This window comes from Grammomys surdaster, unplaced genomic scaffold, assembly GCF_004785775.1.
Source record: "Grammomys surdaster isolate TR1022 unplaced genomic scaffold, NIH_TR_1.0 278, whole genome shotgun sequence".
Lineage (NCBI taxonomy): Eukaryota > Metazoa > Chordata > Mammalia > Rodentia > Muridae > Grammomys > Grammomys surdaster.
In genome coordinates this window covers 1,160,955-1,187,077 of record NW_021604719.1, presented here as the reverse complement: position 1 = coordinate 1,187,077, position 26,123 = coordinate 1,160,955, and the positions used below count along the sequence as shown (strand labels likewise).

The 26,123-nt window shown below is 42.4% G+C and overlaps 1 protein-coding gene across 2 annotated transcripts in view; it reads left to right on the top strand.

Annotated features, from left to right (window-relative positions):
* Nucleotides 1–26,123, top strand: part of Dpysl3 (dihydropyrimidinase like 3) — a 113,085-nt gene that overhangs the window by 83,380 nt on the left and 3,582 nt on the right. For both annotated transcript variants that reach the window (XM_028777125.1, XM_028777126.1), the window contains exons 5-13: nucleotides 2,045–2,106; nucleotides 3,154–3,234; nucleotides 11,833–11,901; nucleotides 14,659–14,779; nucleotides 18,494–18,650; nucleotides 19,505–19,646; nucleotides 21,633–21,803; nucleotides 23,018–23,197; nucleotides 25,085–25,247. In XM_028777125.1, coding sequence (XP_028632958.1) covers nucleotides 2,045–2,106; nucleotides 3,154–3,234; nucleotides 11,833–11,901; nucleotides 14,659–14,779; nucleotides 18,494–18,650; nucleotides 19,505–19,646; nucleotides 21,633–21,803; nucleotides 23,018–23,197; nucleotides 25,085–25,247 — 1,146 coding nt within the window. The remainder of the gene's footprint in view (nucleotides 1–2,044; nucleotides 2,107–3,153; nucleotides 3,235–11,832; nucleotides 11,902–14,658; nucleotides 14,780–18,493; nucleotides 18,651–19,504; nucleotides 19,647–21,632; nucleotides 21,804–23,017; nucleotides 23,198–25,084; nucleotides 25,248–26,123) is intronic.

Here is a 26,123-nt window from a genome sequence, read left to right as displayed (position 1 = left end):
TCAGTGGCTTCAAGGAAAACACAGAACATGGGTCATTCTAAGGATGACTTGGAGGCTTTTGGAAGTGGGAATACTTTGGAAAACTGCCCTGAGCTGACCTACGCTGAGTAGGGACATTCTTGAACTATAATCCACTTTTTGGCTGGGGAGATTGTGGGCTAAGCTAACCCTAATGGTCAAACCAAAATTATTTTCCTTTCCTCAAAATGTTTTCTGTTCCACCATCCCACCTACTTATTTATTTTGGGTGAAAATAAAATAGATCTTTTCCTATAATGCTGATGACTTAGATATGAAAGTACATAGTACAGATTCAAGGCACAAATTGCTCTGTCCACCCTGTTAATTCACTAAAGCCAAGTTTTATATCTAATTTTTGTTTCTACATTTGAAAATTAGATAGTGTTGTGTGAAAGAGTCATTCTTCAAACTGAGTGTCTTAGTCAATGGTCTTTTGCTGTGAAGACACCATGACCACAGCAACTCTTATAAAAATGAAGCATTTCATTGAGTCTAGCTTACGGTTTCCCAGGTTTACTCTTTTATCATTATGCTGGGAAACATGGCACCACACAGACAAACATGAGGCTGGAGAGGTAGATGAGAGACGTTTGGATATCAGGAAGAGAGAAAGACACTGAATATTGAATTTGAAGCTCCAAACCCCACCCTCAGTGACAATTTCCTTCAACAGGCCATACTAAACCCAACAAGGCTACTACACCTTAACCCCTGTCAAGTATTGTCATTCCCTAATGACCATTCAAATAATTGAGCCTATGGGAGGCATTCCTATCTAAACCACCACACTGACTATATAGTCTGCACCCCTTTATTATAAAAGGCATGGTGTTTTTAGATTAAAAACTAGATTTTTTTTTTCTTTCTGAGATAGGGTTTCTCTGTGTAGCCTTGGGTGTCTGGGATCTTGCTCTGTAGACCAGGCTGACCTTGGACTTACAGATTGTTGCCTGCCTCTGCCTTCTGAGTGGTGGGGTTAAAGTCATATGCCACCACCACCTGGTTTATTCTTTAAACAAATTGTAGAGAATGAAGGGAAAATAGTATACTTAGAAAAAATGTGCATGTGTGTTATGTACGTGTGAATACATGTGTACATGTGCTGTGCATGTGTATATTCAAAAGTATAGGTTCCTTAACAGAAAATAATACATCATGTAAATACATACCTTCTCCAACTTAGAAACAGATTTTTAGGGAGGATACAGAACTTTTAGAGATTTGGCTTTTATTTTATTTTGATACAAAGCCTTACTGGGTGGCCAGATACTTACATGGCCCAGCCTACTGGCAAAACTCAAGGGGTGCACCAAGGGATAGAAAGGAAAATTCATAGCAATCTTCCTGCCTCATCCTCCCCAATAATAGGATTAGAAGTTTGTCCCATCACCAGGCCTTGCCCAGAAGTAGTTCTTAAGGTTAGTTTTATTGTCCTCTTTCTCCTCTTAGGCACATCTGCCTGCAGCTTAGTATACAGTAGTCATTCACCTGATAGTGAAATAAATCCACTTCATGGAGACAAAATGCTTGCCTCACAGGGACTAAAAGCCTTTAAAGCATTGGCTCCTTTAATGATGAACTACTTCCTTATGAGGTGGGAGTTATTTTCCAGTTTACAGGTGGAGGAAACAGAAGCCCAGAAGGTAAGCATTCCCAGGTGATTGTGGTGTAGTGGTACATTCAGGTGCTACAACCCCTAGGGTCTGTGGACAGATGGTATGTTACTGCAACCTCTCTGGTATCTGCTTCTTCAAACAATATCAATTATTGATCTTCTAAGCTCTGCAATGCTGGCGATTGGGGTTAGCAAAAGATGCAGAAGGGAGACACCATTCTGCCAAGATACTACTTACAAACTATTGATTTTACAGGACAAGAAAGGGCATGATAAGATAAAAAACATTCCAGACGTCTTTACTACTATTGGACAGCCACCTGAGCAATGTGTGATAGACATGAGAAGGTGGTGGTGGTAATTAGTAATGTCTTTTTCTTGACTTTTTTCCCTTTTCTTGTCTGGCAGGTGTTAACTCCTTCATGGTTTACATGGCCTACAAGGATTTATATCAAGTGTCCAACACAGAGGTAACAACCCATTTGGGTGTGTGGATCTAAACCCATGTGTGGTCTGCATGGGTTTCCAATTGTTGCTGATGATCTTGCCATTGGGACATGAGTCACCGTGGTTACTGTGGGAGGCCACTATGCCAGGGTATTTTATTGACGTCCTTGCAATCCATACTACACTTTAAAGAAGGTTATGGTTTGGGTGCCTATGGCGAAGCAGAGAAGTTCTTGACTTTCTGCTGCCAACAGTTGTCTTAAAGAATAAGAAAAAGAAAGCTGTTGTCTCCAAACCTCTTATAAACCTGATGAAAATGTGGAGTTCTCTGCTTTATAGAATCAGGTGGGGCTTCCTGCTAGTTGTACTGGCTTGGCTGTCATATTTGTATTAGTTCACCTTTTCCTAGAAAATCATGGATGTGCATGAGTTTTGATAGATCTGAAGCAATCATGAGAAATGCAAAAAATTAGTACTCTTAACTTCTTGGTGGAGAGTATGGGTAATTTTGTCTTGAAAAGCTCAGAGTAAGAGTTTGAATATGTGCATTAGCTTTGATCAGACTCTTGGGGGCTTTTGGAGCACTTGTTGAAAAGAATTCTGATACCATGTCTAACCTCAATGGAAAATTACTCCATTAGATCTGGATGTCCAAGAGAAGGCTTCTTAGAAATTGGTCCAGCAAGTAAATCATAGGCAGAGTCATAGTGACCTGTCCCCTGAACCTTCACTCAGCCGATACCCTTCCGAAAGATATCTGTACCCCCCTTGAACACCCTCGCTCCGGTGTCATCCCCTTCTCCACATCCTGCCTTTCTGTGTTTATAACCCCTGTGTGAATTAGTAAAAATTATGATTAGATTTAAAAATAAAAAAAAATAGTAAAATAAAAAATTTTTTAAAAATGGTCCGGATTGTATATAAGTCCTGATAAATGGAGACAAAGCCTCCTAAAATGTCTTTGGACTACCTTTATCTCTGTTGTAAGACAGTTTCAGTCCTGGTTTTGGTAACTGCCCTTTATGTCACACTGCTAAAGGTGGCTGTGATACTGTTCATTTCTGTTCTAGCTCTATGAGATCTTCACCTGCCTGGGAGAGCTGGGGGCCATCGCTCAAGTTCATGCCGAGAATGGAGATATCATTGCCCAGGTAACCACATGGAGTGAGCATGGGTCTACATCCCATCCATTTCCTCTCTTCAGAGTGACTTGAATGGGCCAAGTGTTCATGACTCTGCCATAAACACATTGCCAAAGACAAAATCATGCTCAAAAAGCTTACAGCTCTGGGCTCACACTTTAATTCCAACATTGAGTCTGCCGAAAAAGGAGGATCATCAGAAGTTCAAGGCAATTAGATGTGATAGCAAGCTTTTTATTCCTGGCTGGAAGCAGTGTGTCTCAGTTCATATATATAAATATTTTTTAATTAGATATTTTATTTACATTTCAGATGTTATCCCCTTACCCCATTTCCCCCCCACCCAGGAACCCCCTATCCTATCCCCCTTCCTCCTGCTTCTATGAGAATGTGCCCCCACCCACCCATTCCTACCTCCCCACCCTCAAATTCCTCCACACGGTATCCAGCCTTCATGGGACCAAGGACCTCCTCTACCACCTATGTCTGACAAGGCCATCCTCCCCTACATATACAGGTGGAGCCATGGATCCTTCCCTATGTGCTCCTAGGCTGGTGGTTTAGTCCCTGGGAGCTCTGGTTGGTTGGTATTGTTGCTCTTCCCAAGGGGCTTCAAACCCTTTTAGCTCCTTCAGTCTTCTCTCTAACTCCTCCATTGGGAACCCCATGAACATTTCAATGATTAGCTGTGAACATCTGTATAGGTCAGGCTCTGGCAAACCTCTAAGGAGACAGCTATATCAGGTCCTGTCAGCATGCACTTCCTGGCATCACATCAGCTTTTACCTTTGGTGACTGCACATGGGATGGATACCCAGGTGAAACAGTTTCCAGACAGCCCTTTCTTCAGTTTCTGACCGACACTTTGTCTCCATATTTGCTCCCATGAGTATTTTGATACTCCTTCTAAGAAAGACCAAGGCGCCCACACTTTGGTATTCTTTGTTCATGAGCTTCATGGGGTCTGTGAGTTGTATCTTGGGTATTTTGAGCTTTTAGGCTAATATCCAATTATCAGTGAGTGCATACCATGTATGTTCTTTTATGATTGGGTTACCTCACTCAGGATGATATTTTCTAGTTCCATCCATTCACCTAAGAATTTCTCAAATTCATTGTTTTTAATAGCTGAGTAGTACTCCATTTTAAAAATGTACCACATTTTCTGTATCCATTCCTCTGTTGAAGGACATCTGGGTTCTTTCGAGCTTCTGGCTATTATAAATAAGGCTGCTATGAACATAGTGGAGCATGTGTCCTTGTTATATATTGGAGCATCTTCTGGGTATATGCCCAGGAGTGGTATTGCTGGGTCGTCAGGTAATGCTATGTCAAACCTTAAGCTCCTATTTTGGTTAGCTAGGCTGGCCAGAGAGGTTCCTGGATCTGCCTATGTCTGGTCCCCAGCACAGGCCTTATCTGACACTAACCACAGTACCACCATTTTCTCTGGGTGCCAAGGATCTAATATCGAACAAAATCGACTTTCAACCAAAAGTTATCAAAAAATATAAGGAAGGACACTTCATACTTTCAAAGGAAAAATCTACCAAGACGAACTCTCAATTCTGAACATCTATGTTCCAAATGCAAGGGCACCTACATACATAAAAGAAACTTTACTAAAGCTCAAAACACACATTACACCTCACACAATAATAGTGAGGAATGTCAACACCCCACTCTCAGCAATGGACAGATCATGGAAACAGAAATGAAACAGAGATACAGTGAAACTAACAGAAGTTATGAACTAAATGGACTTAACAAATATCTATAAAACATTTCACCCTAAAACAAAAGAATATACCTTTTTCTCAGCACCTCATGATACCTTCTCAAAAATAGAACATATAATTGGTTACAAAGCAGACCTCAACAGATACAAAACTATTGAAATAATCTCTTGCATCCTATCAGATCACCATGGACTAAGGCTGGTCTTCAATAATAACAAAAACACTGGAAAGCCCATATACACGTGGAAACTGAACAACACTCTACTCAATGATAACTTGGTCAACAAAGAAATAAAGAATGAAATTAAAGACTTTTTAGAATGTAATGAAAATGAAGGCTCCTCATACCAAAACTTACAATGAAAGCAATGCTGCGGGGTAAACTCATAGCTTTAAGTGTCTACAAAAAGAAACTGGAGAGAGCAACTTGACAGCACATCTGAAAGCTCTAGAACAAAAAGAAGCAAGTACACCCAAGAGGAGTGGAAAGCAAGAAATAATCAAACTCGGAGCTGAAATCAACCAAGTAGAAACAAAAAGAACTATACAAAGTATCAACAAAACCAGGAGCTGGTTCTTTGAGAAAATCAACAAGATAGATAAACCCTTAGCCAGATTAATCAGAGGGCACAGAGACAGTATCCAAATTAATAAAATCAGAACTGAAAAGGGAGACATAACAACAGAAACTGAGGAAATTAAAAAAAAATCATCAGATCCTACTACAAAAGCCTATACTCAACAAAATTGGAAAATCTGGATGAAATGGACAATTTTCTAGACAGATACCAGGTACCAAAGTTAAATCAGAAGCAAATGAACCATCTAAATAGTCTCATAACCCTTAAAGAAATAGCAGTCTCCCCACAAAAAAAAAAAAAAAAAAAAGGCCCATGACCAGGTGGTTTTAGTGCAGAATTCTATCAGACGTTCAAGGAAGACCAAGTCTTAATTTTCAAGGTCAGGTAGTGGTGTATACCTTTAATCCCAGCACTAAAGAGGCAGAAGAAAGGTAGGTACTGTAAATTCCAGGACAACCAAAGCTATGTAGTAAGACCCTGTTTCAGAAAACCAAAACCCAACCAAACAAAAAAAGAATCTTCAAATTAATGTCGCCATAAATCCTGTTTCTAAATGTAAAGCTTTTGTTTATGGTTTACCTGATGTCTTCTCCACTTGTTTTTAATTTTGAGGCAGAACTTCAACTTAGATATTTATTTTGTTCTGAAGTGAAGACAGGAATGTCTAAAAATGAGCTGCTAAGTAAATCTGTTCTTAAAAGAGTTTACATCTAGAAACTTTTGATAAGAGTAGAAAGAAGAGAGTGACTGTGGTCTTGCTTGTCCTTTTAATTGCATCTGGAATCAACAAAAACAAATTCCTGAGTAACTTCACGCACAGCACCCTTCCTGCCTCCCCCCTCCCTCGCTCCCTCCCGCCCTCCCTCCCTCCCTCCCTCCCTCCTTCCCTCCTTCCCTCTCTCCCTCCCTTATCTTTACTTCTTCTTCCCACCTCATACCCCTACCCCTACTGAGACAGCATCTTACTAACTAGCTCTGGCTGGTCTGGAACTTTCTGTACACTATACTGGTCCCCATAGAACTCAAAGAGATCCCCTTGCCTCTACCTCCTGAATGCACGGATTAAAGGTGTGTGCTACTATGCCCACGTATCAGGGATTTTCCTGTACTGACCATTTGATGTGAGACCCCTCCCTAAAGTGGGCGGAGCCTTTTGACTCCAACCCAGATAAAAGGACGCTTTTGCTTTTCGGCCAGTTGTCCCTCTATCTCGCTGGCAAGTTACTTTGTCCTGCTGGTCGGCCAGTGCTCCTTCACTGAAAGTTCTTTGCGATTTCAACAAAGACGGAAGACTGCAGAATTTAGCACAACGGTATTCTTTTCAGTCTTCTGCGTCACATTGAAACTAGAGAAATCCAGCTTGGTGCACTGAGCAACTCCAGGATTGTCAACCTCCCCAGTAAGACAGACACTGACTGTTGGACTACGCTGACCACGTCCAAATTTGTGAAGGCAAAGCTACTTCCGCAGAGTTCAAGACATGAGACTCTCTTTCCAAAACTCTAATCCCAATTTCTACAACACGGAGGTGCCAGAGATTGAAGTGGAAATCGAAGATGAGCAAGAAGATATAAGAGCTGCAGAAGAGAATGGCGTTTTCCATGAACATGCTCTAGGCTTCGAGGGCATCCTGAACCAACATGGTGATAGGAACCTCGTGGTCAACTTAAACGACCTTGGTGATGATGTCACCTTCTCGAGCCAAGGGAGTCATCAAAGTCCGAGACAGCTACAGTTGGAGGAATGGGAGAACTTACTTGTCAGAGTTCTACAGCCCCTGCCCCAGCCCCAGCCCCGGCGCACTCGGCCACGGATCCGCAGAGGTCTCACACCCTGGCAGCTGAACAATCTGGAGAGAGTTTTTCAAGAAGTTCAGTACCCTAATGTGATCACGGAGAAGAACCTCGCAAAGCACCTATATCTGGGAGAATCTGAAGTACACCATTGGTTTAAGATTAGAAGAGCCAAGTATAGGAAAAGTCAGCGCCTACAAATGCTCTAATGTAACCCGATGGTACCCAAAATACCTTTCCCTAACGTTTTTGGAGAAGCCCTGGAGTGTTATCCTAGTCCAGGAGCAACCTAACCCCATTCAGCAATGAAGATCTGAGTATCAAGAAAGAAAAACAAGTTCAAGGCCAGCCATGGCTACATAGGGAGACCCTGACTTAGAAAGCAACAACTGTGAAATAAACACTTGAGCCTCCCAGTTGTTTGAAGAAGAAGAAGAAGAAGAACAACAACAACAAAAGAAGAAACACCAGAAACAACAATTACAAAAAAGGTAAAGCAAGTCATGAAAACAAAAACAAGAAAGGACTGGAAGGTCTAGGAAACCAGGCTATATTAGAAAAAAGTTTGAGAGTGAGCCAAAGCCACGTGACATTCTGTCTGTCCTAAGGCAGCATTTTTCAAAATCAGACATCTGATCCAGGACAGCAGGTCTCAGAGCCTTCGATAATAATGAATTTCCATCTTGTAGGGATCCACTGGTTTCCTAGAAACCATATTGAGTAACTTCCTGAAGAAATGATGAAAGCAAGAACTATGAAGCCCAGACTGAGGAAGTGAAGCTGTTCCCTTCTCATTTCCCGGACTGCTTAATGGGATGGATGCACAGACATGCTTTACGAAATGCACTCAGCATCGGCCTCTGCTAGGAGGAGCCAGCAAGAAAAGGAGAGAGAGATCTCAGTTCAGCAGTGAGGAGGAGGACAGGTCCTTCATTCCGCGTCTTTTGAACACCTGTTGCCAGGTGTTGGCTGTAGAGGCTTTGCAGAGCTCAACCTTCACGAACTACTCTCCTTCAGAAGATAACAGAGGTCAGTGACTGTATCCATCATGTATCCAGGAGTAGTATATAGCCTAGCTCTTGTGTTCTTCTTGGACCTCTTCCATTCTTATCATGTAACTTAGGCTTGAACTCACAGAGATAGAACTGTCTGCCGCTGTCTCCCAAGTCCTGAGATTAAAGGTGTGAGCCACTAGACCTGGCTGACTTCCAAACCTTTAAAATGTCATCACAATGCCTGTTTTAAATTAAATAAATAAATAAATAAATAAATAAAGCTTGGTTTCTCTGTTCAGTTACTGGGGACTAACATAGGGTTAAAACCAAATATAGCCACCAAATTAATTCACTGTTTACATTTATGAAGAACTCTGGGAGGGGTAACTAGGAAAGGGGCAGCATTCAGGATGTAAATAATTAATTTTAAAAAAGGTCCATTCATTTTGAGGCTCAACGGGATGTTATCACTGGTTTATAGATCATAATGAATAACCAGTAGAAGCAAATTTCATCTCTAAAGTTGATATACTCAGAGATAGTGTATCTGTGGTTCCTTTGCTCTTCATGTCCCATAATACAGGACTCTAGCTGTTGTGATTTCAGAGTCCAAGCAATATCTTGAGAGTGGAGGAGGTGAGCTAAGTATGCAATTCCCTCTGACTTGTGACCAGGAAAGCTAATTAGTGTGGTGATATGCTTTCTTTCCATGTCTCCCCCACACCCAACACCCAAATTTAATGAAATCTTTTCACACAGACAGCCCGGTTTGCCTTGTTTTCAGGGGACGGACCCATGGGTGCTAGAACTGTCGTCCCTTCCCCTCTTTCCATGTGTTCACCCCGGCAGCCAGAGGCCCCAGCTCGTCCTCTGCTGCCATGGAATCCAGCCTCCTCCTTGTATTTCAGGCCAGTAACTACTACAGGGACTGCAGCACCATCGCTTGGTTCGAAAATTTCCCCCCTGTGACTCCTCAGTGCAGATGTTCCCTGGCTCCTCTTCATCCCACCTCTTCCTAATCTTTCTTAGAAAGATCTGTTCTTCATAAGGAAGAAGAATTGGGGCATTTTTCCATTTGGATGAGTTTCTAGTATGTATTTATTAGATTCAGCTTGAGCTGAAGACTCTATCACAACATCTAAATGAAGGCAGCTGCTCTCCTCAGAGTTTTCCTGCCATGCTCCTACAAAAGTAAGAGCAAAATGAAATCTCCTTCGGGTACAAACAAGAACAATTTTCAAATCAAAATCAGTCTCTGAGGTGTTTAGAAAAATTTTCATAGTTTGTGGTGTAGTAAGTTCTGTAGGCTTTCTCCTGTGTATTCCCCAGCCGTCTCACCCCCACCATCTCCACTCCAGATTTGTTTCATTTTGCTTGTTTTTCTGAGACAGGGTTTCTCTGTATAGCTTTAACTCCATCTGTAGACCAGGATGGCCTTGAACTCAGATATCTGCCTGCTTCTGCCTCCCAAGTGCTGGGCCCTTGGCTTTCTGTTGGTTGATTTAATTATCTGGAACAGTTTGGTCCACCGTCAGTTAATCCCTAGACGTACCCAGAAGTATGCCTCACCAATCTGGTCTCCTAGGTGATCACAAATTCAATCAAATTGTAGGTGAAATGTTAAGCCTGAGGTAACTGTTAGCTGTCTAACCTGCCATTTTATATATATATTTTATGATGCTATAAGGAAACTTTCTCACATGTTGTTTCTGCTGTCACTTGGATGTTCTGTGCTTTGGTGTTCTTGGAAGCTAATCACAACAGAAGTCAGTTAGAACTGCTTTGTACAGTTAGCCACAATAAGCCTGGACCTGAACCTACCACTCAGCAACACTTCCTACATCTGTGTATGAGCTTTTATGGGATTTGCCTCTATAAGCTGCCCTTGGGATGGACTGCAAGATAAGAGACACCTGCACCTATTTAGAGTAAGACTTCCATTTTGAGTAGGGGTTGAATAAAGTTTAAGTTCCCAAGACCTCCTTGGGAACTGATACCTCACTTGGCAGAAAGAGACAAGTATGTGGGTAACTGACATCTTGGTTGGCAAGTTAAGATATGAACGTTAGACAAGTCCCATCCTGTTTGACAAGTTATGACATGAATGTTAGACAAGTCAATTCCCCAGATTTAGTTGAATACCCCAACCAGTGTGAACAGGATTATGCACAACAAAGACTTGTTCCTAAGGAAATCCCCTGTCTCTAAATCCTGATGGGTGGAATAACTTGGCACAGATCTTTGTAGATCTCAGGCTTAAAAAACCCTATAAAATTTTGACTCAAGGTCACAACTCCCCAGTCTGACCTGAGGCCCTTATCCATCATTTCTGGAGTTCAACAAACTAACCCTGTCTGACTGAGATCAGTGTTCTTTGTTTTTCTCCTGGATTCCAGCAGACTGACCATCAAGGTTAATCACCACATATAGGGACTTTCCTTAACATCCCCTTAATTTGAATTACTAACAACAACACAAAAAAAGACCCTTAAGAATCCTTTTATACTAACTCTCTTAAGTTACCAGGTGAGACAAGCTAGTTTCATCTGCCAACTCTCTTGCTTTTCAAGGATCTCCCAGGCCACAAAGCTGGGATCCCTAGAGCAGAGGTTCTTAGGAGCTAGCCTTGATAATTTCAGGGTGCAACTGCAGACAACAGCAGTCTAGTGTTTCTGCCACTCCTACCTGTGTTCACCAGTCATCTGCTTCTCCATAAACCTTGTTCATAGATATGAAAATTATAAGTCAGCCATAAGAAGCAGGCCTTTCTGTCATACCTATAATGTAAATAGAATTTTATCAAAACTCAAGTAATACTGTTGAGAGGCTTTTTTTTTCCTGCTTGAATTCTGAATTCATTCATCTAATCCATGTATTTAAAATACACAAACCTAGAGTGGAGGCTGATATTAAAACATGAGTTGTCAGAATTTGAAACTGTAGCTTCTCGTTAGGCAAGGATAGGATTGGACATCTGCACCTGGACTAAAAGAGCCCACAATGAATCTGATAGAGAAGGCAGGTGACCAGATGCCAGAGAATCTGGCCCTAAACCTTAAGCTACATGACCTTAATCCAGGTACTTAAATCAGAGCTGATGTTTAACACCTTTCATAGAATTAAAACAAAGGAAAGACTGAACCGCCAGAAAGTCAGGCAAAGAGATCTTCCCAGGGAGTTGGGTCAGAAAGAGGTGAAGAGTAAGTAACATTTTACTGGAAATGTAGACAAAACATGAACACTCTTATCAAATGATCTTCCTTTCTTTTAATAAATAATAATAAATAATAACAATAATAATAATAAAGGAAGCCAGTTAACTTTTTAAAGATTCAACTTTGCTGCTCCAAATGCAGAATTATATATTCATATAACATATAAATTTTATTCCCCCACCCACCCCCGAATGCATTTTATCCTAGAGTATACAGACATAATTTTCCCAAATGTTGGGTTCGGTCATCTAAGAATGTTCTTCATTTTGTTTCTCTTATTTTAGGAGCAGGCACGTATGCTGGAAATGGGAATAACCGGCCCAGAAGGCCATGTTCTGAGCAGACCAGAAGAGGTAGGTTTTATGGGGGTTCGGGGGTGGGGCGCACAGTGAAAAGTCAAGATGGCAGTAAGGGTTCTTTTCACCAGTGTTTTCCGGGTGACTGGTTGTCACAGTCCTAGGGTGCCACTCACTTTACATATGTAATGTTTCTGTTTGGCCCCGCCTGAGCCATATCCTCAAACAGTTTAGGCACAAGTACTGCTGGGAAAATGTGATAGAATCTACGATTCAATCTATCATTGTTGGGAGACTTCTCTCAGAGACCTCTTCTGGCTAGAAAGTGTAACATAGATGCTCATCTCTTACTTTCGGTTGCCTTTCACTCCCTAGGCCTTCAGTAGGAGAGCTGTATGTCTAAGTCTTTTCTAATCATCCAAATTCTAGAGAAATTCGTATGTACTTTTTCATATTGCAATGAGTCTTGGAAAACACTGACAATGTGGAAAGGAGGTTAAATAGACTTTTCACAGTCAATATAACTAGCGATTCTTGTCTCTTCTGTCAGCAACTGCTGCTGGCACAGGGCTCAGAGCTTGGAATTAATTGCCCACCAATATGAGAGCAGGATTGTTCTGGACTTGAGTGACCTCAAGGCTCCCCATGTCAATGAAACTAACCCTGTTATGGCAAACTCCACTGAAGAAGCAGAACCTAAACATTTAGTTCTTCCCTCATCTCTTCTGCAGCCTGCAAAGAATTTAAATGTAACACAGATATAAGGAAAGTTTCCTATTACAATGAGGCTATATATTTTGCAAGCTAAATAATAAACTTGTATTGGGTGCATCCAGAAGGAGACATAGGACATGGTCAGCTTTCTAGATGTCACCAGTTGATACGGTCTGTAAATTAATGATGGACATTCCAGTCACACACAACATTCCTGAAAAAAAAAAAGTGCCCTAATGATTCCAGGTTCTTTGTAAGAGACACTTGTTCCTGACAGTGCTGATTTCATGTATTATCGCAGGTATTATTGCTACCATTCAAGGTACTGGCATTTCGAGGGTAAAGAACCTGAAAGTTAGAGATCAGCCATGACCTGATCATATTTGAAGGACTGGGGAATCATTTATATGGCGTTAGCTGACCATCGTGGTCAACACTGTTTGTGAAACTAGAAATGCTGGTCTCTGGAGGGGTAGGCTGGCAAGACGTATTTCTTTAGACACAGCCAGGGGATTTCACAGCAGAGTCTATTTTTGTTCCTTGGTTTGTTTTTTCAACCTTGCTCCACCCCCACCACCTCAACCTTTCCTAGTCCCTTCTCCTTTTTAGTAAGAAGGTCACTTAGCTATAAATCTCTCCAACCCTAGAAGCTCTTTTGAGTAAAGTTGAAACATGATGTCACCTTCTAAAGATAGTCAACGTGCAAAAAAACTCTTTGTGCTGGTTCTGGGAGGGAATGGGATCAAAGGGGCGAGGGCTGAGGTCATGGGGCTGCTGAAGTGGTCAACAAAGGTCCGAAGTGGGGTGAGCATAGGAAAAGTCAGCTCCTTTTCAGTTCAAAGCCGACCCAGATGTATTCTCAAGTGATACTGTTCAGAAAGCAGAGCAACAGGCATAGAGCATGTTCTCCAGGGTGCAGTGTCTGGGTGCTTAAAGAGCTTTACCTGTACCCCAAACCCTTCTGGAGCATGCCAGCTCAGCCAGCCCCAGTTCCACAAGGCGACTGAGCCACATTCACCATGGAGTGGCTGGTTTGCATTATGTAGCCGCTAGACATCTGTAAGCTATTTGAAGCATTTTTTTTTTAAGTATTGGTCTGTGCAAGCTAACCCAGAGAGTCATGTCCATATGAAAAGGAATGGTTGCTGATTCAATGAGGAATCACCACTGTGTCTCTACTCCAGACTGAGCGGGACTTGCTCAGGGTTTGGGCAATAGCAGACTTCACATTGGTCAGAAACTGTGACTAACAATCAGACCAATAGCCACTGTTGCGGGCACTAATTTCTCAAAAGGATTAATCATTTCATCTTTACAATGGCTCCAGATGTCAGAACTCTTTGGTTCTCCCACTTAGGCAGGAAAGCAGGAGCATTGAGAGATTGTGAGATCTACCTGAGGTTAACTTGCTTGTACATAACAGAACCAGGATTTTCTCTGTCACCCAAGGGAGCCTGAGCTCCCAGATCTCACTTGGTAAATCAAGTATGGGGAAACTGATCAGTATCCGTCATGTATTAAGTGCGGCTGGCTTAGTTGGCGTATTTGAAAGCATGAACTCTACGTTGGAGTAGGCTAGAAGAGATTAGTAATAAAAACAGTGGCTGAGCTGTGAAGCTTGGGAACTATTCTAATAAGAAATCATTCATAGAACTAACCCTTTGCTGACCCCGTAGCGGCAGGAAATGACTTGATGTCCTTGTGTTCCTGATTGTCTTCATCTGGCGATGATGTGATTGTGCTTTCCCAGAGACTCTGTCCTGAATTGGAGAGTAAAGGTTTTTTTTTTTTTGGGGGGGTGGCGGGGGACCTTCATGCTAACTATAGGAGAGGAGAGAGGTACAATGACACAATGACAGGTAGTGCCCTAGACACAACCCTGTGCTGTTCCCCTCATTTGTTGAGGGAGAGAGACACAGGGAGGCCCAGGAATGTAACAGGGAAGATGAATTCCAGAAGCACACTCAGGCTATGTAATTTCAGATACTCCTGGGTGGTTCTTAGCCTCATCAAAGCCCTTTGTCACCACCTGTTATAGAGGCAAGACGTGGCAAGGGTGAGGGGCTCTGTTTTGCTGATTGTGGGTACTTGTTTTTGTAGCTGGAAGCTGAAGCTGTGTTCCGTGCCATCACCGTCGCCAGCCAGACCAACTGCCCCCTCTATGTCACCAAGGTCATGAGCAAGAGTGCGGCTGATCTCATCTCACAAGCCAGGAAGAAAGGTGATTTGTGCTCCCAGGACGGTGAACCTCCCACTGCACCACATGGCTTCTCCCCTCCTCTCCAGGCTGTCCACTGTAATAGAAATGGCATCTCTTCTGTTTCTTGCCATGTTCTCTAGGAAGCCTGTCTACAACTGGGGTTCTGAGGTTTCTTCCATCTGCCATACAAGTAAACTGAGGCTCAGGAAGGTTAAGCAATTTTCCCGAAATAACAGCACAAATTAATTTCTCCAAGACTTGGTACATCTTCCACTCACTTTCCAGCTGTCCTATGTCAGTTCACATTATCTGAGACTCATAAGTAACCACTCCAGTCAGTATTATGCTGAATATAGAAGTCAAAGATCCAGGTCAAAACTGGCTTAAACAAGCCACCAACAACTAAAATATTGGTTGTAATTAGGGCATGGTTAGCTTGGCGGGTTTCAGCAACGACATTAGTATCTAGCCATTCACTGTTTTCTTGGGTTTTTTATGTCCCTGGTGGTTTCACAATCAGTATTAACTGTGACAGGAATAGATGATATCAGGGGGCATCTATTGTCCTCAATTCCCATTGAAGGAAACAATGGAGAAGTGGCTCAACCAAGCATCTAAGAATTTGTGATTATCTTGCCTTGGATCTGTGTGCATCCCTGAATCAAAGGCCAGAGACAGCATCATCTGGCCAGTCCTGAGAGCTCACCACAGGGGTGTGGTCACTTCACCTGACCACTCAGGTCAGAACAAGTATCTTAGAAAGGAGTGGAATGGCTTTTATGCTGTGGTCTTCATGACTTTCTGCCTTCTTCTATGCTGTCCACTGCTGTTAATTTAACTAGGGCTTGCAGTGTCTTGAATTCCCTGTTCAAAGCTTTGGTTTTGTTTTTCTTTAATGTGCCTTTTCTGTAGTGATAGGCTCTTGAGCTCAGTGTGTTTGAGACACTAGAGATGTGGGCTGTGCTTGATTGTGAATGAAGATTCCCCAGGCAGTCATGCATTGCTATTACTGTGTACTGATGGCCATCTCCTAGCAGAGAGACCTAAGATGAGTGATTCATCAGCTAAGTGGTCCTGAGGAACTTCCATGTCAGACTCACTATGGTGCTTAGGGGCAGCACAGCTGACTTCTGGCAGTGTTTTTTCAGCTCTTTGGCTTTCTGGAGAAAGATGACCCTTTTCCAATGGGAGAAGAATCTTTCTAGGTGTCCAAATGTCTTCCTAGAGGTGATGTTCTGGGGTATTTCCCACTTCTCCCTGTTTATGGAAAACCTGATGTTTTAGCTCTCAGCAATTAATAATCCTACTCCCCTGGGTAAGAGGCATTTGGGACAACCAGGAAAGCAGTCCAGCTCTCCTCAATAGAAGTGGTGGTCTCTATAAGAAGACAGAAAAGGAGGGAGAAAGGAAGAGGAGGAGAGACCACACACTCACTCAATCCACACAGTACATTAACATCTCATGCCCTCTGCTGGTGTATCCCACATGAGCTCTGTGCTCAACCCCAAGGATGGTGTGTTTTCAAGTGTAAGCTGCCCTTACTTCATATTCACAATAGAAGCCTCCTCCCATTAGCCTTCTGACTTGTGATTGTCTGGTAAGGAGAACTCACCCAGATGCTCTTCCAGGGTTAAGGTGATGTGTAATTCTGGGACAAAATAAGTGGCTGCAGATATTGAAGCTATGAACATCTTTTGGACATCCTTTCACAGGGAGAATCAAGAGTACTTCCAACAGGAAGATAGAGTATGGCTTCCTCATGAATTTGTTCTTTTTCAATTCCCAAAGGTTCTCATCATCCATCACCAACATTCTTTAATACCTCATGTGTTCACAATGAATATAAGAAAGCTACAGTTTAAGGCTTGTGGGGGAGGGGTGCACTTGTGTCAAAGCACAAGGATATAGGCCAGTCTCTTTCTATACACACACACACACACACACACACACACGCACTCACATACAGTGTAATGCAGTGAGGCATTGACATGAATATTAGTCATGCAGAATACTCAAACAACTCTTAAGTCATGTGATATGGGCATCATTATTACTCTGTTTTGAATGAAGAAATTCATGCAATCAGCTGGGTAGTTCAGTATCAAAATTCAGATATAATGGGGAACACTACTCTCTCCAACGTTTATTCTAAGTGTAGTCCCAAGATCCTCTCTTAAGGATAGGTTTCTTATAATTGCTGAGTGTTTTCCTTGAATTTCATTTCTTCATTTCTTCCTGCTCCTATATTTTTGTCAATCCTTTATGACACCACCCCTTAAGACAAGGATGGGTATGTCAATCACTGCTATTCTCATATTTTTTTTCTGTAGTAGACACAACTAACCAATCATGGATATCTTCTAGTGAAACCAGACACATTTGTTAGAATTTTCCCCTACCTAGTATTCCAGGGAATTGTTAACAATTGATTGAAGTTGAAACAAGGCAAAATCTCTTTATAGCCCTGGCCATGAAACCTCATAGAACATGATTGTGCAAACTCTGGAGACAGAAGGCAGAAAAAAATGAAAGTATAAAACTGCCTAAGGCTTATCGTCATATGGTTGTCCCAACATGCTGATGTAAAGAAATGAGGGGCCAACCAACTTTAGGGAAAAGCATTTCCTTCTGAATCACTCTCTCTTTTGTAAAAGTATAGCATAAGCTTGATATTGCATTCAAGGTCCAGTTCCATCTTGATGTATTTCAGATTGCTGGGTTGCCAGTTTCATGTCACTGTTTATCAAAGTGAAAAATTGCATAGTCAAGGGAAAGCATGATTAATATGTAAGACAGCAGCAACAAAACCATATAAGAGCCCCTTATCATACAGAATGGTTTTACCCTGTAAGGTCAAATCTTGTCCTTGGAGCAGGAAGAGCTGGCAGTCCCCAGCAATGTGAAAAATACTCAGAACTTTGGGCCTCTACAGTGGAAAAGGGTAGATGGGAGAGGAATTAGTACTGGAAAGAAGGCTCAATCAGTTAAGCATCTGCCATGCAAGCATGAGGACCTGAGCAACAATCTGGGCATCTTATGGTCGTAGCTCTAGGGTGATGGACACAAGAGAACCCCTGGACCTCACTGGCCAGTTCATCTTACCTAGTCAAGGAGCTGCCAGTTCAGTGAGAGACTAGCCAAAAAAGGAAAATGGACGACAAAAAAGGCATCCAACATTGGCCTCTGGCCTCCACACCCATGTCCACACATGTATAAATACATTCTCAAATGATTTGTACACACACACACACACACACAATTAGTATCTATTGAGCGTCTACCATGAGCCAGAACCTTCATGTATGCTAAGTCCTGTCACAAGTCTGGGACTGTAACCAGTGTCATCAGTTCTAAGACAAAATGCTTTGCCATTTTAATATTCTAAAAATGAACATGACTCCTATAATCTGCATAATCAGTAAATAATTTTATTTTTTTCATGTCAAACTTAAAATTGCCTCAAAATGTGAGGTTTACATCCAAAGCTTACAACTAGTGGCTTATTATTGTGAAAATTTATTCATTCATTCATTCAATCCTTAAAAACGTTGTTCACATTTAATAGAGAAACAGACCTAAAAAACAAACAAACAAAACAAAACAAGGAATAGACACTTGAACCCCAGGGTTGACTCACTCCAGAGACACAGTCTTGAGCAAAGTTATAGTTCTGGTTAGATATGCTGGACCAGAGCAGTCCATATCTCTTACAAACCTGATATCCATTCCTTCCAGGAAATGTGGTCTTTGGCGAGCCCATCACTGCCAGTCTGGGAATAGATGGAACTCATTACTGGAGTAAGAACTGGGCCAAGGCAGCTGCATTTGTGACATCCCCACCTCTGAGCCCTGACCCAACCACACCTGACTACATCAACTCCTTGCTGGCCAGGTTGGTGTAGGAATGCCATGTGTTTTGTGGGATCATCTTGAGGCCACCTGTGATGGGGTAGGTAGTATGGTGTAGGTGGTAGATGAGAGTCTACAGCATCAAATCCTCCAGCAGTCTTGAGTACAGAAAACTGGCTGTTTTTACATCACAGTTCAATTGATGACACAGTTTCAGCGTGAATAATGGTCCTAGCAGTTGATGACTAACTGTGCCAAGCTTGAGCTCTCCCTTGTCCCTTATAACAATTTTATGAGTGAGACATCATTTTATAGATTAAGCAACTGATGGTCAAGACACTTAAAAGCTATTTGTCAGGACTCAAAGCATTTGTCATAATGACACTTAGTCAGCAATTATAGGGAGATTCAAAAATCGGGCCACAGATCATTTGAATCCTTATGTGTTTGCAACTTTGTTTCTATTTGTGTGTGTTTTTACACGTGTACACACAGAAGAGTGCATGCTCACCTGCATATCTTTATGTGCACCTTGTGTGTAGATGCCTGCAGAGGCCAGGAGAAAGTATAAGATAGCATGGAACTGGGGTTAGAACCAGTTGTGAGTCACCTGGTATGGCTGCTGAGAACCAAACCTGGATCCTCTGCAGCAAAGGCAAGTGATTATAACCACTGAGTCAGCTCTCCAGCCTTCATCTGATTCTTTGTAATTGCCACAGAAGACATGATCTGGTTTTACTTCCTCACTTTATGGATGGGTAACAGCCCAGAGACGGGAGGAAGCTTACTCACACAGCTTAGTAGAGGATAGAGAAATTTCAAAGGAAGACATGATTCTGGTCCCCCAGTATTTTCCAGCCATCTCTCCTAAACATGTGAAACTTTCTCCTTTTCCAGCGGGGATCTGCAGCTCTCTGGAAGTGCCCACTGTACCTTTAGCACTGCCCAGAAAGCCATTGGGAAGGACAATTTCACAGCCATCCCTGAGGGCACCAATGGCGTGGAAGAGCGTATGTCTGTCATCTGGGACAAAGCTGTGGTAAGGGACTATCCACCAGTAGAACTATCTATATGAACCGAATCAAAGCCTCAGGCACCAATCAAACTAAAACTTGGCCCTCAGAATGGCCTGAAGAGTATGTTCAGGGTGTAGGTGAGGTCTACACCTACTGAGGTGTCCATGTATACAGCAGGATCACACTGTGTACAATGAGATTATGTTATTTACTGGAAAAACCTGTTTTTCATTGTGTGGCTTAACTCTAGCATACAACTTTAATCCAAGAGCTTCCTGTTTACTGGGTTAAATAAAGTCAACCATTGGTCAAGAGGTGGAGCAAGCAACCAGACAGGAAGTGAATATAGGGGGGAAAACAACAGAGGGTAAGAGGAAGTCAGGGGGACAAATACAGAGAGACACAAGAAGTAAAAAGGAGGGGCATTTGGTTTGAAGGGTTATTGAGCAGGCATGGAGAAGGAGAACTTTGTTTTGGGAACATCAGTTGTGGATGAAGGTCTGCAAAGATCATCTGGGTACTTTCTCTGCCTCCCTGAACTAGCAGGCTTTCACCCCAGCATTTGGGCCCTGCATCTTTATTAACAAAATCAAATGTTTGAGATTTTGTTACAAAACAACACACAGAGCCTTGTGACTCACATTTCTTGTGAATTCACCTCCCAGGAATGACTTCTGAGATCCAGAAAGTCTAAGACAGCTTCCATACACACTGTTTTGTCATATGATCTCATGAATGATCTGTGCTTAAAAGGAGAGCGAATCCATTCTTCATGTTTAAAGAGCTTAATAATTTCTTTTGGAAATGTTGGATGTGATACTTTGAAATGGCTAACAATTCATCTGTCCCTGAAGTCACGAAGTCTCAGCAGTAATATTCCATACTGAAGGCTCCTGAACACCCCAGGCTATAAAAGAGATTGACTCTCAGTGTCTCTTGCCAAGTAGCAACGTTTTATTTTCCCTGATTGTATCATAAAGACTGATGAAAGAAATAGTCGTATCAGTAAAGACACTCCTGAAGATTTTAGTAAAATCATAAGAAATTCATTGTCCAGTCCCCTCCCTATGTGCAGTGCTAGGACAGTGTCTCTGAACTAATGCTTCCTTCATCTACATGGGCAATCCAGTAAGCCCCGTGTTTTCAGAAATTTAAAGACTGTGTTTGAAAGTTAATTCTTTCCATACTCAGGCTGTTTGTTTTAAGAAAAGAGAAATTATAACCTCTCTGTCTCTTCTCTCATGTGGTTGGCTTTTGTCTATTTTTGTGAGCATTCTGTCTTTATGAATGCTTTATCTTACAAATCCTATCTTAATTTATTAAAAATTAATATAAAACATATATGCTGCAATACTGAGTCTATAATTGGTCCCCTAAGGTTAAATCACTAGTGATAATCACAGTTGATTTACTAAATAAGAGAACTTTGTTATGGTCAAAGGACAACAAAATCACCACAACACACTTCTCAGAGCATATCCTTATTACTTGGCAATGATTCCTTTCTTCTTTTAATTGGTAACACAATACATTCTCAATAAAGAAACATCAGACAAATACATACATTTAAAAAGCCATATAATTCTATAACACTAGGATGCCCACCGTCAGCATCTAAGCAAGGCTTTGCATGTGAATCCTTTGAGCATACAAATACACACATATGCCTAAAGGAGGAGTTCACACTCACATTGGTTTTTACTGTAAACTCTCTTTGATCCTTTTTGGAATTAGTAGAAGTAAATGCTTAAGTAAACACCATGGTGTTAGCTAGAAAAAGTACATTCTTTAGGGAAAGGAACTTTTATCTTAAGCCACTCATTTCCATTTTTTCCCTGTGAAGTTCAGACTGCCTAGCTGACACTCCTGGAAAGATGGAATCTGTACTCCTTTGTACTCCTGGTCCTTGGAGGTTATTTTACTCTGGGCTCAGAAGCCTTGCATCCAATGGGAAGAGCTGCCATAGATCTGGAGACAGGCACAGTTATGCAGTCTTTGTTTTTCAATAGGCCACAGGGAAGATGGATGAAAACCAGTTTGTGGCTGTGACAAGCACCAATGCTGCCAAGATATTCAACCTGTACCCTCGCAAGGGGAGAATAGCTGTGGGCTCTGACAGCGACCTTGTCATCTGGGATCCAGATGCCGTGAAGATCGTCTCTGCCAAGAACCACCAGTCGGTGAGGCATGGGCTGGTGGGATGGAAAATGTGTGTATAGAGCTGCCTCGGGAATAAGCTTATAGGGTGGGCCAATCTCAGAGACTCAGATGGTCTGCAGTAATAATCTTGCCCTGAAGAGCATTTTGTTTCATCTGTGATTCATTTTATTTTGAAAGCAAGGTCTCATGCTCAGGCAGGCTTCAAATTTGAATTGCTAATAGCCCCCCCCTTTTTTTTTGCCTCCCAGGTTTAGGTGTGACAGTAAGCACTCCCATATCCAGTATACACTAACTTTTTTTGGCATAAAAAACCTTAAACTATTTCTTTCTTTCCCCTGTTTTCCTGAGTGAGGTAGTCAGCAGAGGAGCTCTGCCCTTCCTAGTCATTCAGGGATGGAGGCTCAGAGAGACACTGCCTCTCTGAGTGCTTCCAGAATTTCAGAGGCTAAAAAAGACTTAGTTTTGAATGAAGAGAAAGTTAAATGTCCTCATTATCCACTCCAATTCACCTAAAAGATTGAAACCTAAACCCAGTACTGTAAAAAAGTCCTAATTACTTGGTCATAAAAATAATATCTGAAGTAGTTATGTGCCAAGCATCTTCCTTCCAATTCACTGAATCTCATGACCGGTGGATACTGTTTGGGTGGGTTCTGTTACCTTCGTTTTGTAGTTTTGCCTAATTTCTAGAAGTACAGAGAAAATAAAGGATTGATTGGCGGTGGTATTCAAACCCTAGCACCAACCAGTATCCCCAACCATGCAGTGTCTTCCTGCTGAACAAGAGAAGAAGGAAGACAGGAATTCTATTCTGGGTAGTAATGACCTTTGCATCTAAATCACAGGGTGTTATGGAATTGTGCACCGGCAGGGGCCGGAGGGTCATGTGTCACTGAACTAACCACTAAGCCACTATGGACGGGCATCATGTGCAACATCCCTGGGGGTCTTGTAGCTGAGTTTGATACGGCCAGCAATAGAAATAGAATTCCAATTAGATATCTTAATAGAAGAAAGGCATTTTGCTTTGCTTGAGGCATTCTTCTCCAGGATGTGTCAGTCTCCTGTTTTTGATCAAGGCAGGCAGGTGTGTCCTGAGCTTTTTGATTGGCTTTACTACATGACTCTGTTCCTAGTAACACCAAAGGAGGGTCCCCAACACAGAAGATAACCCCATTCCTCTTTCTTCTTTTCCTACACCCATATCATGGCTTTGTCCCTATCCCTAATCTAGGTTGCTGAATACAACATCTTTGAAGGGATGGAGCTGCGTGGGGCACCTCTGGTGGTTATCTGCCAGGGCAAGATCATGCTGGAAGATGGCAACCTGCACGTGACCCAGGGGGCTGGCCGCTTCATTCCCTGCACCCCATTCTCTGACTATGTCTATAAGCGCATTAAAGCAAGGAGGAAGGTGAGTAACAGTAAGGCATGGGAGTTAGAAAGGGTGTGGAGACACATGCAGTTCCTGGGATTCTGAGGACTAGGCTTCTTCAGACCCTCCCAGACAAAGCCTTAGCAACAGCTTGGCCCTGAAGCAATGATGTGCAGAATTCAAAGTTTGACAGGAGGACTTCTAAAAATGTTTGGCCAAAGAAACATTTCATTTCCCCAAATAATTCTTACACATTATTATAGTACTTCAGTTTAAAATAGGAAACATTTGACATAATGATAGTATATTTTCATAGAAAAATTGTTCCCAAAGGTTTAAAACAAGAACAAGTTGACTGATACCCGGCTGTCTCTCTTCTAGTCTGCCCAAGATGCTCCACTGGGAGAATGCTTACAACTTTTAACTACTGTGTTTCATATGAAATCTCCCCCCTCTCCTCTCTCTCTCTCTCTCTCTCTCTCTCTCTCTCTCTCTCTCTCTCTCTCTCTCTCTCTCACACACACACACACACACACACACACACACACACACACACCTGGAGTAGTTTGAGTGATTTAAAGATGGGGCCTCAGTATTTTGGTGAGTTCTTCTTTTTCTCCCCTCTCTAGCTTCCAGATGTTCTTACAACTCTCCACAGATGAATTATCCCAGACCCTGAGACTGGGATAGCGGTATAAGATTGGAGCTCCCTACTTCAGTTTTTGGCTTACTAGAAAAGAGAAGAAAAGCCAAACTTCCCCAGTGTAGACATTTTCTTATTATGGCTTAGATTCTGGGACCAAAGAAATGCCTCTTCTGTAGTGTTAGTGGATGAAGGGTACTGATTAGGGACACAGCCCTCATTCCATGAGGAGAGCGGCGATGTGCCTGGTGGCTGCACAGAGGTTTCACCCTGATTCATCCTTCCCTGTCAGCCTCATAGGGGTGCACATCCTCACTACCTCACTATACCCAGTGATGGTCAGGGGTTCCATTCGGGACTGCTACAGCCTGGGTGGTCTCATCATGCTTGTCTCACAGGCCATAAATGTCCCTGGGGGACATGGCATATTTCACAAGGCTATAAACCCCAGCCCTTGGCATAATCCCAGCATAAAACACAAAGTTGATTGATATTTGCTGAGTGACTGCACAGTCCCCAGGCAAGTTCACAGCCAAAAGTCAATGGGTTGGACCACAGACACTCAGTTTAGGGCTTTGAAGCCCCAACTTGAGAAAAGTCCTAAAAAGCCTTGGGTGGGTCTGCCAAGGGATCTTATTCTGACAGTGTACATGACCTCATCTTAAGACTCCTGTCCTTCCTACTGGCTCCACTCCAACTTTCCTAATAGTTCCTCCATTCCATCATGTTCCTACTTCTAGCTAGCTGTACGTGCTGATCTCCTGCTGCCTCTGTTGACATTCACATCAGTGATTAGCATCCCCTCAGCCATTTGATCCTCTAGACAAGTTGTTCTCAACTTGTGGATCTCAACTGCTTTGTGGGGTGGGGTGGGAGGACGTTAAATGACCCTTTCACAGGGGTCACCTAAGACCATTGGAAAACACAGATGTTTACATTGTGATCTATAACAGTAGCAAAATTACAGTTATGAGGTAGCAACAAAATAAATTTATGGGTGGGGTCACCACAACATGGGAAACTATATTAAAGGGTCTCAGTATTAGGAAGGTTGAGAACCACTGCTCTAGATGGAATCTCATGTCTACAGAAGCCTTCCTGATGACTTCTACCCTCAGTTTCCTCTGGCACTATCTCTTCTTTCATATCCATTTCTTCTGTTTTCCCCTGGATTCCTCTCCACACACTCTTTTCACTGACACGATTGCACCTTCCAGAGGACATTCTACACTGTTGGGTGATTGGATGGAGGAATGAATGGTGATCTGTTTCTCTGGCTGCAGATGGCAGACCTGCATGCAGTCCCAAGAGGCATGTATGATGGACCAGTGTTTGACTTGACCACCACCCCCAAGGGGGGCACCCCAGCTGGTTCTACTCGGGGCTCTCCCACTCGGCCAAACCCACCAGTGAGGAACCTCCATCAGTCGGGATTTAGCCTGTCAGGTGAGCAGAATGAGCTGGTGAAGGGAGGGGAGAGGGAGAAAGGGGAAAAGACCAGCATCTCTAGGCTACAACATAAAGTTAAATGCATTTCCCAAGCCAGTGCTTATGTCCCCTTCAAGAGGTGATGAGAACTGAGGAAATAAAGATTTCCTACTCAGCATGTGGCCCTGGTAAGGAAGTCAAACAAGAAATCTTCAAGTTAGAGGTCAGGTTCAAATGATAGCAAATTCTACTTAGAGATCAAACCTAACTGGGAGTGGGTCAATGGAGCTGATTTCTGCTATGAATTGATAATGGTCCCCAGCATCAGCTTGTGAGAAGTATGGTATGTATGTGTTTAAATCCCAACGCAATAAAGACAGTTTTCATGTTCTTCTAACAGCAGCTTCTTGGAGCCTAGTTTCCCCTTCACAGTAAAAATGATGCCAGGGATAACATCTGCTAATTGAATGTTTGCCGTGTGCTTACCATGTTATGGCCCTCATCTATTTCTGAAGAACTCTTTAATGTAGAAAATGATTGTTTAATTGCTCCATAGTTGTCTTAAAGTGGGGGAAGATAAATGGAGGTGTACTTCCCTACAATGGAATTTGGATTGTGTTCACCTTTGTCTGTGGTTTTCTAGTGCATCCATCCAATGCATTCAGAGTTCAATGGAACCAAGTACACATTAGCTCTTCCACCTGCGAAAACAGGGGACGGACCGTAACCCCTCTAGCTTCCGGGCTTTGGGAACCGCTACAAAATCCCTCTGTTATGGAACAATGAGATATTTCTCTCCCAAACCACAGTAGTTGGACTGTAAAACAAAGAACAGTCCATATAAACAGCCTTACTAATAGTATTGATGAGTTTAGCACCAGAGTGACTCAAGAA